Here is a 17,638-nt window from a genome sequence, read left to right as displayed (position 1 = left end):
TGTATATATTAAATATGTACAGCCAATCATACTTCAATTTAAAAAAATACAAGCTTTAAAAAGACAAAGAAAAGAAGTTAATGAAATAATATGTATGAAGACTTCAACCGTTTAGGGACTATAACACTGGGGAACAATTTTTTTTTTCATTTTTCGGTTGCATGAGGTTTTAGAACTGTTTCTATATATTTCTGCATCGCTGATTCCAAATCTGAAATCCATTTTTTGGTGCACGCTCTAGTTTTTATGCAATTTTAATTTCTTTTTGTTACAGTTAATGGCATGCATTGGTTTTTAAATTGGAATTAAAAGGCAACTACTCTTGGACTGAACATAACCACAAGGCAATTAATGTTTTACAAGCACCACTTTTACATAATTGTAGTTGTTTTTAAATGTAAAAAATTATTATCTGATAAAGATACCCTCTTATTTTGCTTTAAGATAGAATCATGGTGGGGCTTCTGGCGGGGTCCGGCAGGCGCTGAGGAGGAAGAGCGAATGAACCTGAACTGTGCCTCTCGGCTGAGTCTCCCCGCACGGACCAGGATGACGACTTCAGGAGCTCTGTTTCCAAGACTGGTGCCAGGCTTCCGTGGGTCCTCCAACAAGTATCTGGTGGAGTTCCGGGCAGGAAAGATGTCGTTAAAAGGGACGACCGTCACCCCAGATAAAAGGAAAGGGCTCGTGTACATCCAGCAGTTGGATGACTCCCTCATTCACTTCTGCTGGAAGGATAGGATGTCGGGGAATGTGGAAGACGATTTGATCATCTTCCCTGATGACTGTGAGTTCAAGCGTGTGCCGCAGTGCCCCAGCGGCAGGGTCTATGTGCTCAAGTTCAAGGCCGGGTCCAAGTGGCTTTTCTTCTGAATGTAGGAGCCCAAGACAGACCAGGACGAGGAGCACTGCCGTAAAGCGAACGAATACCTGAACAACCCTCCGATGCCCGGGGCGCTGGGGACCATCGGGAGTGGAGGCCACGAGCTGTCTGCACTGGGTGGTGAGGGGGGCCTGCAGAGCCTGCTGGGGAACATGAGCCACAGCCAGCTCATGCAGCTCATCGGACCCGCCGGCCTCGGAGGACTGGGTGGGCTAGGGGCCCTGACTGGGCCAGGCCTGGCCAGCTTACTGGGGAGTAGAGGGCCTCCGGCCAGCAGCTCTTCATCCAGCTCCCGGAGCCAGTTGGCCGCGGTCACGCCGTCCTCCACCACCTCTTCCACCCGCGCCACCCCTGCCCCTTCTGCTCCGGCAGCTGCCACGGCGACCAGCCCGAGCCCGGCGCCCAGTTCAGTTGACCTGGCCAGTGTCCTGATGCCCGAGATCATGGCCCCCATCCTTGCCAATGCGGACGTCCAGGAGCGCCTGCTGCCTTACCTGCCCTCCGGGGAGTCTCTCCCACAGACCACAGACGAGATCCAGAACACGCTGACCTCCCCCCAGTTCCAGCAGGCCTTGGGCATGTTCAGTGTAGCCTTGGCCTCGGGACAGCTGGGTCCCCTCATGTGCCAGTTTGGGCTACCCGTGGAGGCTGTGGAGGCTGCAAACAAGGGTGATGTGGAAGCATTTGCCAAAGCAATGCAGAACAGCGCCAGGCCAGAGCAGAAGGAGGGTGACAGGAAGGACAAGAAGGACGAAGAGGAGGACATGAGCTTAGATTAAGTTATTTGCTGTCTCGACGGGGCAGGGTTCTCGGCTGTGCGCATGAGCAGTGCGTTGTGGTCCGTCGCATGCCCTTTACCTCTGTTCCAACTTGCTAATAAATAAAATTCTTTTCTTTAAAAAAAAAAAAAGATAGAATCATGGCTTCTTCAAATAGGCGTAAATGTAAGAATAATCCTGACACCTTCTGTTATATATGTGGCTGTTACACACTTCAACATCAAAGGCGCAATATTTTATCATTTGTGACACATACATATATTGCTTATTTTCAAGTTCCCCTTGGTGATCAAGACAATAATCGGGGTGACATCAGAGAAATGGCGCTGTAAGGAGTGATACCAATAACTCTCCCCAAAAATTCAACAAGATCTTCAGCCAGAGACAGAAAAATCTATCCTTGGAGCCTCCAGAAGTTCCACACTAAATGCGAAGGTATGATTGAGCGAAAAATTGACTAAATATATAATCAACCCTGAGGGAAATAAGAAGGAAGAAACACTCCATCTTCCTCACTAACCTAAATAAGGTCTGCTTTCACTGGGAACTGAGAGTATAGGAACTAAGGCAGGCATAGGGTGTGAATAGAACCAGACTGTGGCACGGACATCCAAGCCAAGGAAAAACTGTGCTTGTGGCAACCCAGTCAACACAAGCTAACGCTTGTGCAAAATCCAGACAAAGAAAGGCACTTGGGACAGCCATCTGCCCCGATCTCCTGGTCGGGGCATGCAGATAGTGGGCGAGAGATTCTTCCTAGAGCCCTGGGAGTGGATGCATGTGTTACTGGACAGAGGGGCAGAGTCAGAGGCCTTTGTGTGGGCTGAAACCAGAGTCTTGGGGTTGCCCCTGTGCCCTGAAAGGCAGTGCGTGGGGAGGGAGCGGGAGCAAAATTCCCTACGCTCGAACTTTTCCATGCGGGTGGGGCACCTCACTCAGAGTGAGAGGCAGTTGGCCTGATATCCTGGTTGGCAAGCATGGAGAGTGGGCAAGAGATTCCCCCGGGAGTGAGTACCCGTGTTCCCGGACAGAGGGGCAGAGTCAGAGGTCTTTGTGTGGGCTGAAGCCCCACCTGATTATGCTAGGGGCTCTGACTGATTGAGCCTTACCCAGAGCCCCGTGCTGAGTGGGAACAGAGTGGGGATTTGCCAGCTTTTTGAGCCTCTTGCTCTCCAGGCAGAGGCAGCAGCAACTCCATAGCTGGATCATCAGGCTACTAATTCAGGAAGGAAAGACTAGGAGAGAGGCTCCGGGAACACGGACTCTCTCATTGGCGGAGCCTGCAAATGCTAATGAGCCTCGACTGCCAATGAGACTGGAGCCCAATATATGACATTGCCATAGAGACTTATCAACTGCAAACCTCTAACTAAGTGTGCCACAGGGGCAGAACCCCGGGTACAGAGTCACTGACCAGGAAGAGGGAGAGAAAAGAAAAAGCAAGAAGATAACCTCTCAAAATCAAGAATAATCCAGACTTTATAACCTATCCCATTTTATTATCTTTGTTTGTTTCTCTTATCTTCTTATCTTGATCATTTTCTTCCTCTTCCAAATTGGTTGTTTAATTCTCTGCCGGTCTTACTCTCTCCTCTCCTTGAACTACACTACCCATAAGTGTAACATCTCCCATTATCTTTTCTTTCTTCTTCCTTTCTCTCTATGAGGGTTGCACTTCAAAACCCTTAACTCTTTCTTTCTCTTTCTCTCTCCTTTTATTCTCTTTTCTTCTTTTTGTGTTTTCCTCTTTCTTTATTTTTTCTCCCTCTATATTAGTTTCTTCTTTTCTCCTTTACTTTTCCTCTCATTCAATCCTCAATCACGAACAAATTATTTTATCTAGGACTCAAATTTTTCTTTGTGGTGCTTTGGGGGTTTTTTCCTTCGCTTTTTTAACTCAATAGCAGTGCTCCCAACCCTGGCTCTCCATTTTATCTAGTTCTTGCGCCACTAGATAGAATGGTAATTTTTTAATTTTTCCCCCTTTTTCCCAGTTCCCTCTTATTCCTCTCATCATATCTCTTAGTCAACCATTACCTAAAAGCAAATCATTTTATTCTTGACCTAAATTTTTTCCTTTATTGCATTTTGTGGGTCCATACCCCCTTTTTTGCCACTTTATCATTTCTCCCCAACTCAGGCCTTCCATTATAGGTAGTTTTTGTTCTATTTAGCACAATATAATTCACAGTTCACCACAAGATTTTCTCAAGAAGGAGGGGAGAGGAGAGAAGAAAAAAAAGGGGGGGAATAATAATTTTTTTATTCTTTTTTATTTTTATTTTTTTGACTTTTTATTCTTTATTAATTCTCATTAATACTATCAACAAAACAACCCTCAGATGCCATTAAGGAAAAGGAAATAGAGTATCATGAATACAAAAGACAGAGAGGTAGCACAGATAGATGAGGAAAATCTATGGAGAAAAATTTAATATATTGGAAACCTTGGAGCTAAATGACAGAGAATCTAAACTAGAAATCCTAAAAATACGCAGACATATACAAGAAAACACAGAAAGGCAATTTAGGGAGCTCAGAAAACAACTCAATGAACACAAAGAATATATTACCAAGGAAATTGAAACTATAAAAACAAACCAAACAGAGATGAAAACTCAATTCACAAGCTGAAAAACGAGGTAACAAGCTTAGCTAATAGAACAGGCTAGATAGAAGGTAGGATTAGTGAATTAGAAGACAAGCAACTTGAGGCACAACAGATAGAAGAAGAAAGAAACTCAAAAATTTTTTTAAATGAGAAAGCCCTACAGGAATTGTCTGACTCCATCAAAAAGACTAACATAAGAATAATAGGTATATCAGAGGGAGAAGAGAGAGAAAATGGAATGGAGAACATATTCAAAGAAATACTAGATGAGAACTTCTGAAGCCTGTGGAAAGAACTAAAGCCTTAAATTCAAGAAGCAAACAGAACTCCAAGTTTTCTTAACCCCAACAAACCTACTCCAAGGCACATCATAATGAAATTGGCACCAACCAACGACAAAGAAAAAATTCTCAAGGCAGCCAGGGAAAAGAAGAATACAACATATAAAGGAAGGCTCATTAGATTATCATCAGATTTCTCAACAGAAACTCTACAAGCTAGAAGAGAGTGGACCCTATTATTTAAAGTCCTGAAAGAGAGGACCTTTCAGCCACGAATACTATACCTATCAAAGCTATCCTTCAAATATGGAGAAATAAAAACATTCACAGATACAGAAAAGATGAGGGAATTTATCATCAGAAAACCCCCACTCCAGGAATTACTAAAGGTTTTCCAACCAGATAAAAAGAACAAAACAAAACAAAACCACAAGTAAAAGCTCCACCAAGAACACAATAAAACCAAATTTAAACTGTGACAACAAAAAAAGGGGGGGGGGAAGGACGGAGATTAACAGTAGGAAAGGACGATGGAGTGCAAAAGTACTCACAAGATAACAAGATAGTGCACTACAATGAACAGGGTAGGAACACTTTTCATTACTTAATGGTAACCACCATTGAAAAAACCACCACAGAAGCACATGATTTAAAAAAAGATAGCAACAGAGGAAAGCTGTATGGAATACAACCAAACAAAAACAAAAGCTAGAAAAACGAAAGAGAAGAATCAAACAAGACACAAAACTAACAGAAAGCAATGCATAAAATGGCAATAGAGAACTCACAAGTGTCAATAATTACACTAAATGTAAATGGATTAAACTCACCAATAAAAAGGCACAGAGTAGCAAAATGGATTAAAAAAGAAAATCCAACTGTATGCTGCCTACAAGAAACTCATCTAAGCAACAAGGATAAAAACAAATTCAAAGTGAAAGGCTGGAAAGCAATACTCCAAGCAAATAACATCCAAAAAAAAGCAGGCGTAGCAATACTCATATCTGATAATGCTGACTACAAGACAGCAAAAGTACTCAAAGACAAAAATGGTCATTTCATAATGATTAAGGGGACGCTGAATCAAGAATCAAGAAGACATAACCATTCTTAATATATATGCACCAAACCAAGGAGCACCAAAATATATAAAACAGCTACTTATTGACCTTAAAACAAAAACTGACAAAAATAAAATCATACTTGGAGACCTTAATACACCGCTGATGGCTCTAGATCGGTCATCCAAACAGAGAATCAATAAAGATATAGTGGCCTTAAACAAAACACTAGAGCACCTGGATATGATAGACATCTACAGGACATTTCATCCAAAAGTGACAGAGTATACATTTTTCTCCAGTGTACATGGATCATTCTCAAGAATTGACCATATGTTGGGCCACAAAAACAACATCAGCAAATTCAGAAAAACTGAAGTTGCACCAAGCATATTTTCTGATCATAAAGCCTTGAAACTAGAATTTAACTGCAAAAAAAGGAAAAAACCCACAAAAATGTGGAAACTAAACAACATACTTTTAAAAAATGAATGGGTCAAAGAAGAAATAAGCGCAGAGATCAAAAGATATATACAGACTAATGAAAATGACAATACGACATATCAGAATCTATGGGATGCAGCAAAAGCAGTGATAAGAGGGAAGTTCATATCACTTCAGGCCTATATGAACAAACAAGAGAGAGCCCAAGTGAACCACTTAACTTCACACCTTAAGAAACTGGAAAAAGAAGAACAAAGACAATGCAAAACAGCTGGAAAAAGGAGATAATAAAAATCAGAGCAGAAATAAATGAAATAGAGAACAGAAAAACTATAGAAACAATTAATAGAACAAGGAGCTGGTTCTTTGAAAAGATCAACAAAATTGACAAACCCTTGGCAAGACTTACCAAGATAAAAAGAGAAAGAACTCATATAAACAAAATCCAAAATGAAAGAGCAGAAATCACCATGGACATCATAGATATACAAAGAATTATTGTAGAATACTATGAAAAACTTTATGCCTCTAAATTCAACAATCTAGAAGAAATGGATAAATTCCTAGAACAATACAACCTTTCTAGACTGAGTCAAGAAGAAGCAGAAAGCCTAAACAGACCAATTAGTAGGGAAGAAATAGAAAAAACTATTAAAAACCTCCCCAAAAATAAAAGTCCAGGCCCAGACGGTTATACTAGTGAATTCAATCAAACATTCAAAGAAGACTTGGTTTCTATTCTACTCAAAGTCTTCCAAAAAATTGAAGAAGAAGCAATACTTCCAAACACATTTTATGAGGCCAACATAACCCTCATACCGAAACCGGGCAAGGACAGCACAAAAAAAAGAAAACTACAGGCCATTATCTCTAATGAATACAGATGCTAAAATTCTAAACAAAATACTAGCAAATCGAATACAACAACATATTAAAAAATAATGCATCATGATCAAGTGGGATTCATCCCAGAATCTCAAAGATGGTTCAACATACGTAAAACGGTTAATGTAATACACCATATCAACAAAACAAAGAACAAAAATCACATGATCTTATCAATAGATGCAGAAAAGGCATTTGATAAAATACAACACAATTTTATGTTTAAGACTCTCAACAAAATGGGTACAGAAGGAAAATGTCTCAACATGATAAAGGCCATATATGATAAACCATCAGCTAACATCATATTAAATGGCACAAAACTGAAGGTTTTCCCCCTTAAATCAGGAACAAGACATGGTTGTCCACTTTCTCTATTCTTATTTAATGTGGTGCTAGAGGTTCTAGCCAGAGCAATCAGACAAGAAAAAGAAATAAAAGGCATCCATATCAGAAAAGAAGTAAAGGTATCACTTTTTGCAGATGATATGATCCTATACATCGAAAACCCCAAAGAATCTACAAAAAGACTACTAGAAACAATAAGCCAATACAGTAAGTTCGCAGGATACAAAATTAACATACAAAAGTCCATAGCCTTTCTATATGCTAACAATGAAACATTAGAAAACGAACTAAAAAAAATAATCCCCTTCACGATTGCAACAAAAAAATAAAATTCCTAAACATAACAAAGAATGTAAAGGACTTATATAATGAAAACTACAGACCATTGTTAAGAGAAATCGAAAAAGATACAATGAGATGGAAGAATATTCCTTGCTCTTGGATAGGAAGAATAAATATAATCAAGATGCCCATATTACCCAAAGCAATATACAAATTAAATGCAATTCCCATCAAAATTCCAATGACATTTTTTAAGGAAATGGAACAAAAAATCATCAGATTTATATGGAACTATAAAAAACCCCGAATAGCCAAAGCAATCCTAAAGAAAAAGAGTGAAGCTGGGGGCATTACAATACCTGACTTCAAAGTATATTATAGAGCCACGACAATCAAAACAGCATGGTATTGACAGAAAAATAGACATTCAGACCAATGGAACAGAATAGAAAGTCCAGAAATAAAACCACATATATATCATCAAATAATTTTTGATAAAGGGGCCAAGAACACACAATAGAGAAAAGAAAGCCTCTTCAACAAATGTTGCTGGGAAAACTGGAAAGCCACATGCAAAAGAATGAAACTCAACTACAGTTTGTCCCCTTGTACTAAAATTAATTAAAAATGGATCAAAGACCTAAATATAAGACCTGAAACAATAAAGTACATAGAAGAAGACATAGGTTCTAAACTCATGGACCTTGGTTTTAAAGAGCATTTTATGAATTTGACTCCAAAGGCAAGAGAAGTGAAGGCAAAAATAAATGAATGGAACTACATCTGACTAAGAAGTTTTTGCTCAGCAAGAGAAACTGACAACAAAATAAACAGAGAGCCAACTAAATGGGAAATGATATTTTCAAACAACAACTCAAATAAGGGCCTAATATACAAAATATACAAAGAACTCATAAAACTCAACAACAAACAAACAAACAATCCAATAAAAAATGGGAAGAGGACATGAACAGACACTTCTCCCAGGAAGAAATACAAATGGCCAACAGATATATGAAAAGATGCTCATCTTCATTAGTTACTAGAGAAATGCAAATCAAAACTGCAATGAGATACCACCTTACACCTGTTAGATTAGCTATTATTAACAAGACGGGTAATAGCAAATGTTGGAGAGGCTGTGGAGAAAAAGGAACCCTCATTCACTGTTGGTGGGAATGTAAAGTAGTACAACCATTATGGAAGAAAGTACGGTGGTTCCTCAAAAAACTTAAAATAGAACTACCTTATGACCCAGCAATCCCTCTACTGGGTATATACCCCTAAAACTCAGAAACACTGATATGTAAAGACGCATGCAGCCCCATGTTCATTGCAGCATTGTTCATAGTGGCCAAGACATGGAAACAACCAAAAAGCCCTTCAATAGAAGACTAGATAAAGAAGATGTGGCACATATACACTATGGAATACTACTCAGCCATAAGAAATGATGACATCGGATCATTTACAACAAAATGGTGGGATCTTTTTTTTTTTTTTTTTCTTTTGTATTTTTCTGAAGCTGGAAACGGGGAGGCAGTCAGACAGACTCCCGCATGTGCCCGACCGGGATCCACCCGGCACGCCCACCAGGGGCGATGCTCTGCCCATCCGGGGCATCGCTCTGTTGCGACCAGAGCCAGTCTAGCACCTGAGGCAGAGACCATGGAGCCATCCCCAGTGCCCGGGCCATCTCTGCTCCAATGGAGCCCTGGCTGCAGGAGGGGAAGATAGAGACAGAGAGGGAGGAGAGGGGGAGGGGTGGAGAAGCAGATGGGCGCTTCTCCTGTGTGCCCTGGCCAGGAATCGAACCTGGGACTTCTGCACGCCAGGCCGACGCTCTACCACTGAGCAAACCGGCCAGGGCCTGGTGGGATCTTAATAACATTATATGAAGTGAAATAAGTAAATCAGAAAAAAACAAGAACTGCATTATTCCATATGTAGGTGGGACATAAAAATGAGACTAAGAGACATTGATAAGAGTGTGGTGGTTATGGGGGGGTAAGGAACACAGGGAGGGGAAGGGGCACAAAGAAAACTAGATAGAAGGTGACAGAGGACAATCTGACTTTGGGTGATGGGTATACAACATAATTGATTGACAAGATAACCTGGACATTTTTTTTTGAACATATGTACCCTGATTTATTGATGTTACCCTAGTAAAATTAAAAAAAAAAAGGTAAGAATTGGGCTCCTCATATTGTGTGTCATGATTGTGAGGAAATGCTTTGTGACTGGACAAAAGGAAAAAGCAAAGGAATGCCTTTTGGTATTCCCATGGTTTGGCATGAACCTAAGGACCACAGCAGTGACTGTTATTTCTGTCTGATCCATACAAAGGGCATTGGCAAGAAAAAACGGCATATGACTGCATATCCTAATATTCTTTCAGCAATACGACCTATCCCACACTCTGAGACACTCCCGGTTCCAGTTTTCAATGGTTTTATTTCTTCTAAGGATGAAGAAAATGAACATGGTGATCAAGTGTATTTTGATAAGATGCATGAGGAAATGGTTGTAGAATCTGAAGGGTCTTCTTCTGATGCCAAGCAGTCATTAATCCCTCAGCAGTTCAGCCAACCCGAATTGAATGACTTAGTAAGAATAACATAAAAATTGTCCTCGACTTTCTGAAGTATGAGGAGCATAACTGGATCATTTGCGTGGATCTTAAAATGTTAAATTTCCTGCTAGGACAACAGAGAGGTTTCGCGAAGTATCTTTGCTTTCTGTGTTTGTGAGACAGCTGAGCTCAAGAGAAACACTGGACACAGAAAGAGTAGCCAAAACGTGAAGCTCTGAAAGTAGGGTGTACAAAGTATTGTGAATAAACCTGTAGTTTATCGAGACAGGATCATTTTTCCCCCACTTCACATCAAACTTTGCTTAATGAAGCAGTTTGTTGAGGCTTTGAATAGAGAAATTAAATGCTTTCAACATATTATTTCTGCTTTTCCTGCCTTGTCTTCTGAGAAGATAAAAGCAGGTATATTCAATGGACCTCAAATTTAAACCCTCATACATGACGAAGAATTTGCCAGGAAGATAAATAAGGAGGATAAAGCAGCATGGCAGTCTTTTGTGGCAGTTACAAAGAACTTCCTTGGCAACAAAAATGCAGAAAACTATGAACTTCTGGTTCAAAGGATGCTGTTGGCTTTCCGCGACATTGGATGTAACATGAGTGTTAAGATTCACTTCCTGAAGAGTCACTTTGATAAGTTTCCCAAAATCTTGGAGCTGTTAGTGATGAGCAGACTATTGCTGGAGCATCAAACGTGATTGTCCTCAACAAGTACACAAACACAAGAGCTACAAATGCATATTTTTGCCTGAATAGAATTTAAATAAGTTTTGCGCAAATTTTATGATTAAAATAAGTGTTTTAAATATGTTCTATTTTGAAATTGTAGACAAATTCTGTTGCAACATATCTTATAGTGTATTAGTGTATTTACTGCATTATGAAAATTATTATATTTTCACAAAGAAGATGCCCAAGAAGATGTTCTACTTTGTTATGTTAAACTAAATGTTGAAAATTTTACAATAAGACGAAAACCTAAAATCTTGAATTGCAAAAAAACTGTAGCTTACAGAGAAAAACTAATGTCAGATTTGAGATCAGCACACTCGAATTAGGTAAGAACAAGTGTTTTTGTGGGTACAACAAAAATTTTCTTCCCCAGTGTAAAAAGCCCTTAATAAATTGTATTCTTTTTTATTATTAACATCTCATTGTGAGCTTCATTATTGCAGGGATTATATTAGCATAATTCAGGACCTGGTTCTACAGTAAAATAACTGACATCTGCAGAGTGATTCCTATGAGAGAGGCCCTTAGTTCAAACGCAACCTTTGTGGTAAGAACTGTTATCATCGTCAAACTACAGATGAGGAAACTGAATAACATAGAAATGAGGTAACTTGCCCAAGGACAGAACTAAAATTTGAATTCAAAGCAATCTGATTCCAGAACCTATGTTCTTAAAACTATACTGTGCTGCCTCAGTAATATATGCCTTTAGTAAATTGTTACTGAGTAAATAAATTAATAGATTATAGATTTCTAACAATACAATTTCTGGGTTGCAAAGCATACACACATTGCAATGTAAGTTATTTGTTACAATTTTAAGTTTTTAAAAAGCAGTATAAAAATTATCAATAATATTATCACAACTATGGAAACAAAAGTGTATAAAAGAAAAATTGAAGAAAACATCAAAATGTTAGGCATGTCCATTTTCAATGGATACATTCATGGGTGACTTTTCTTCTTTTTTTCTTCCAAAATTTCTGATTTGTTGTCATTCTATACAAGCAAATTGAATAACCATAGCTTATTTTTGTGTTGTATGTGCTTTACTGCCTTGCAGTTTGTTCGTCCCTAGAAGCAAACCTTTCTAAGAGAAGAGAATTTTCATGATTATATTGGGTTCTTTGTGTTCTATAAGTCTTATAAAGAAAACTAGAATCCCAACTCATTTACCTTTTTAACATTATAGGAGTGACTCATTTGATCTAACTCATGGTCCTAACCAGCAATATTGTAGATTTTCCTTTCTGATATTTCCTGTCTGAAGACAAGAGAACTGTTGTACTCTTACATCCATTTGTAAAACACTTTTTATTGACTCGGGGTTTTGCAAAGACTTTATCGGGTTGCTTCTCAAACAATCCTGTGAGGCTGTCATAAATCCCACTAACCCTTGAATACACATAAACATGCTTACATGAATGGAAAGATAGCCGATACTAACTTGACATACTAACCTATGTATTTTTTGCTCAGTACTTCCTGATACTCCAGACCTTTCCCAGGTGTTAGCAGCAGGTGCAGCACTCTATGCTTGCTGGCTCAGAGAAAGGACAATGTAACAGAACATAGGCATCAATTCTTGGCTTATGACTTGAAAGACTAGGCCCAGAGGATACTAGACTGGAGATGAGGAAGAGCAAAGTTGCACCTCAACAACTTCCACGGGCTGCAAAGGAAGGAAGGTGAAGTTAAGAGAACAACAGAGCTTAGATGTTAAGGGATTTCCTAGATAACGTGGCTCTGTACCCACCAAATCTCAGAGAGGTTTGAGGGATCTGAGAGCACAGAATACCAGTGTTCCACTTCTTGAGTAAACACAGGACAGGCAGTAGGAAACCAGGGTTCTCTAAGCTTCAGGCAGGCAGTATGTAAACAGTGAGACTATTTCTCATGAATGAAAAAGTACTGATAATATCAAAAGAAAAGCAAGCAGATGTGATTAGCCTTCAAGTTCACTCTTCCTTCTGCCAACTCCAAGCTGCTATAAGTTTTAGTCCTAGAATTCCCATTTGGTTCTTACAAATAGTTTCCATTTCTTGCCTGCCCTGTGGTGGTGCAGTGTATCAAGCGTCGACCTGGAACACTGAGGTCACTGGTTCAAAACCATGGGCTTGCCTGGTCAAGGCACATATGGGAGTTGACGCTTCCTGCTCCTCCTCTCCTTCTCTCTCTCTCTCTCTCTCTCTCTCTCTCTGTCTCTCTCTCTCTCTCTCTCTCTGTCTCTCTTCTCTAAAATGAACAGATAAAAGTAATTTAAATTTTTTTTAAAAAAATTAAAAAACAAATAGTTTCCATTTCTCTATTAAGATTCTTTGCCTACCCACTCACAATTTCCCTTAATTTTTTTAACCTATCTCAAAGCTAATTTCTGTCAACTGCTTTTTTGGGTTTTCTTTTACCCTTTATTTAATTGATTTGTTACCACCTATATGAGTGAGACTGCCTGGTGATGGTAGTGTCAGAATTGAATCAAGCAATGACACTAAGAGCTGACAAGAATCTAATGTCAAAGCAGTCACTTGAGTTGGGGTAGGACATCATCTCTTTGGAAATGGTAAATAATGTGTGATGATTTCCAGGCTTCAAATAAGTAGGACAGTTGCAAAACCCTTGTGAAGAATGTGAATTAGCATCTCCATTATTCCTGATCAGTCTCAAACAACTGGCAAGATCTCCCCACTCACTGAAGCACAGAACTAGAAGAAAGCTTAAAATATTAGCACCTAACTTCCTGCCTTTAGCCAAGTGGAAATGGTTAGTTTTTTTCTAAACAATAAGGAGCCTTCTTTTGTTTCATAATATCAAATTAATACATACTTAGTGAAAAAAATCACCAAAAGAGACAGGCATAAAGAAGAAAGTACTACCAAGAGAAATTACAATTAATATTTAGCTAAACATCCTTTAAGATGCTTCTCTATGCAGATACTTATGCTTATAATTTTATATGACTGGAATAGTATATATACTTTTAATTCAATATGTACTAAATATCATTATCAATAAATATAGATATACATCATCCTTTTTTTTTTTTTTACACAGGGACAGAGAGAGAGTCAGAGAGAGGGATAGATAGGGACAGACAGACAGGAACGGAGAGAGATAAGAAGCATCAATCATCAGTTTTTTGTTGTGACACCTTAGTTGTTCATTGATTGCTTTCTCATATGTGCCTTGACCGCAGACCTTCAGCAGAGGGAGTAACCCCTTGCTCGAGCCAGCGACCTTGAGTCCAAGCTTGTGAGCTTTTGCTCAAACCAGTTGAGCCTGTGCTCAAGCTGGCGACCTCGGATTTCGAACCTGGTTCCTTCCGCATCCCAGTTCGACGCTCTATCCACTGCGCCACCACCTGGTCAGGCTACATCATCCTTTTTAATGACTGTGTATCTCCTTACATAAGTGTACCAAATATATTAAGCCAGTCCTCTATGGAAGGGCATGTAGTTCTAGATTCTTGCAATAAGGAACTTTCCTCTGCTTTCTGTGTGTGTGTGTGTGTGTGTGTGTGTATGAATCATATGTGTATGTGTAACATCTTTGTGCATTTGTCTCCATGGGACAATACATATTTCTGGGCTGCAGTATATTCAAAATGTTTAATAATAAATGAATTATCCCTACCAGGAAGGCTGTACCCACTCATACTCCCACAAACAGTGAAACCACTTCCACCTTTTTTTCAATTAGTTTTTTGGGGTGACATTGGTTAACACAACCATACAGGTTACAAGTGTACAACTCAACAAAACATTATCCACGCACTGCATCATTTATTTGCTCATTGCCCAAAGCAAAGTTTCTTTCTGTTTCCATTTATCCCTCCCTTTGCCCTCTTTCCTCTTTCCCTCTGGCTATTCCCATGTTTTTGTCTTTGTGTATATATCATATATATATAAATTTTTCTTAATCCCTTCACTTTTTTTCACCCAACCTCTCACCATGCTCTCTTCTGACAGCTGTCATTCTGAAAACCAATTCCACCTTTGATCATACTAGGTATGTGCAATCTTTTCAAACTTTACTAAGTGTCAATCAAAAGTAATATCTAAATTGTGTTGAGTGATTTGCCAATGAGTTCTATTGCATTGTTGAGGATGGGTATCTTGCCATGTGCTTTCTGGCTTTAAAAAGACAGTGTATGCAATATCCAGGGACCTGGGATGTAAATTAGGCAGTCTGGCTTCCATATTCCTAGCTTTATTGCACTAACTTTGTGTGTCCTTGAGTAAGCCACTCAACCTTTCTATGCCTCAGTTTCTTCAAATGTGGATGAAATGGATATTCTTGGGTTTCCTTTCCAGCTACTATAAGGTGGGGATAGTGGTTAATGCACTATGCAGATCTGCAGCAGACACTGTCAGTTGACTAACACAACACCATTCCCAGGCCCTTTTTCCTTGCCTGCCTCTACTCAAAGAGAGGCTGGAAATGCTCAATACCCCCTTTCTCAACCTCTTTTTAGAGCTAAGGGTGGCCGTTATACATAATTCTGACTAATGGGGTTAAAAGGGAAGTCTATTTGGGTGCTTCTGGAAAAGCTTTTGCTTTCTGATGAAACAGGGAGAAGAAAGAGCAAGCTCTTCTCAAGTGTTGTCTCTCTCTCACCCTCTGCCCTTCAGTCAGACCTGATGCCTGGACCTGCCCGGCCATTGCAATGACTTGGTACAGTGTCAGCTCAGCTAAGTAGGATCTGTTTTCCAGAATCCTGCATGGTTTCAGGTTACTGCTGGCCATCAAAGACATGTTGCAGAATCTGGAAGGCAGCAGCAGGGCATCAGCCATGGTTTTCACGCTCTGAAGGACAATGCAGGGCTCCAGGCATGGTGGGAACTCTAGCACATTGTCACTGATCTGCTGGCTCACCTGGCTGCCATGAGGCAGCAACCAGACTCCAGCTCCTGCCAGATCTCCTTCTCCAAGTGCATGTGCTCCATGAGGGTGCCAGCTTCTCCTGCATTATCAAGGTCAGCATAGTAAGACATGCAAATCCAGTCTATCTTTGGTATTCCAGTTGTTCATGAGTTCCAGTTAGTCCCTGCAGGTTCCAAGTCTGATCCTGTTCTCATCCAAGTCCAGCTTTCTACCTAACTGCCTTCTGGCTGATCTACGGTGACTTCAGGCTCAACACTAGAACCAAAGGCAGCAAACAGCCTTGCATAGACTCCCTCAACCAGCTCCCACAATCATGTTAGCACTGGCCAACAGAACTTCTATGATGATGAAAGTGTTTTATGTATGAGCTTCCCAACATGATACCACTAGGCACATGTGGCTATTGAGCAATTGACATGTGACTCATAAAACTGAGGAATGAAGTTTTTACTCTTATTTAATTTTATTTAAATTTAAATAGCCACATGTGGCTAATGGTTACCATACTGAACAACATATGTCTAGTGCCTAATAATCAATTCCTCATTCTTTATTGCTCATAATGGCTCTGTTTCTCTGGTTGAATCCTGACTGACACAGGCAGCAACTGGTGCTCATGCGAGGAAGAGCCTGTACACAGAAAGCCAGCACACTAGAAATGGCAGACTTGAAGAAAAGAGTCCAGGGAGCCCCACCAACCTGCCACTGTTAAACTTCTTAAATGAGAAAATAGAACCCCCTTAGCTTGCCCTGTTGGGAACCCCATCCCCATTATTAACCCCCAGGCCAGAATGTGTGTCTAGTAATGTGTGCTTTTCAGTGGGCACTTTCCTTTGTACCAACATGATGAATTATTGCTCCCTTTGCCAATTCCCTAAGGATCCTTCCACCTCCCTGTCCTCCTCCCTTCCCCGAGTATGACCTTCCTTATAGAATGTAATTACCCATGTTGTCTGTCAAACTGGATCTTGTTTATTTGTTTGTTTGTTTTAAACATCAGCCCATTTTCATCACTCTGCAATTATGACAATAGATGATAAGAAACCATTTTTGTCAGCTCCAATCCTTAAACTGGCCACTTAACCAATAAACTTTACCAGGAATGGATCTTGCCTTATGGGCCAAGGTTAACTGTGGGGAAAAATAAAAAAAGAATGTTTGGCCCTGCCCAGGTAGATCAGTTGGTTAGAGCATCACCCAAATACTTCTAGGTTGCATGTTAGGTAGGTTGCATGTTAGGTAGGGCACATACAAGAATCAACCAATGAATGCATAAACAAGTGGAAAAACAAAAAATCGATGTTTCTCTGTCTCTCTTGCTTTCCCCGTCCCTCTCCCTCCAAAAATCAATCAATCAATAAATGTTTAAAAAAGCATCAATGGCTGAATGACCTTTTCTTTCAAGGCAGAGCTTGAGCAGAGAACAATGTGCAGTAGTTTCAAGTTGCGTCCACAAACACAATTCTACAAAAGTACAAGAAACATTGTTTTGTGTTTTTCTTTCTTTTTTCTGGGGGGGGGGGGGCGAGAGGGAAGCATCAATTTGTAGTAGTTGCTTCCCACATGTGCCTTGACCAGGTAAGCCCAGGGTTTTGAACCAGCGACCTGTGTTCCAGGTTGACACTTTATCCACTGCACCACCACAGGTCAGGCTTTTTGTTTTGTTTTGTTTTGTTTCTTTCTTAAAAACAAAACAAAACAAAAAAAAAAACTCGTTGGTTACACAAGTGGTTATCTGTTATTGCGTTGACATAGGATAAGGTGAAATCTGGCTACTGAATAAAAGCAGCAGACCTTCAGGCAGCTGAGTGGCATGCATGGTTTGGTTCCTTGGAAGGACGGGCTCGCTTTCACT

The 17,638-nt window shown here is 39.9% G+C and overlaps 1 protein-coding gene across 1 annotated transcript; it reads left to right on the top strand.

Moving 5' to 3' along the window:
- Positions 1-509: 509 nt before the first annotated feature.
- LOC136335094 (proteasomal ubiquitin receptor ADRM1-like) lies at positions 510-1,800 on the top strand. Its single transcript, XM_066276130.1, is given in 1 exon segment — positions 510-1,800. A coding segment is annotated over 1 exon segment (1,113 nt). The 5' UTR covers positions 510-549; the 3' UTR covers positions 1,663-1,800.
- The last annotated feature ends 15,838 nt before the right edge of the window (positions 1,801-17,638 follow it).

This window comes from Saccopteryx bilineata, chromosome 4 (assembly GCF_036850765.1).
Source record: "Saccopteryx bilineata isolate mSacBil1 chromosome 4, mSacBil1_pri_phased_curated, whole genome shotgun sequence".
Taxonomy (NCBI): Eukaryota; Metazoa; Chordata; class Mammalia; order Chiroptera; family Emballonuridae; genus Saccopteryx; species Saccopteryx bilineata.
The sequence above is the reverse complement of the archived record's forward strand: the minus strand, read 5'-3'. Positions and strand labels throughout refer to the sequence as shown.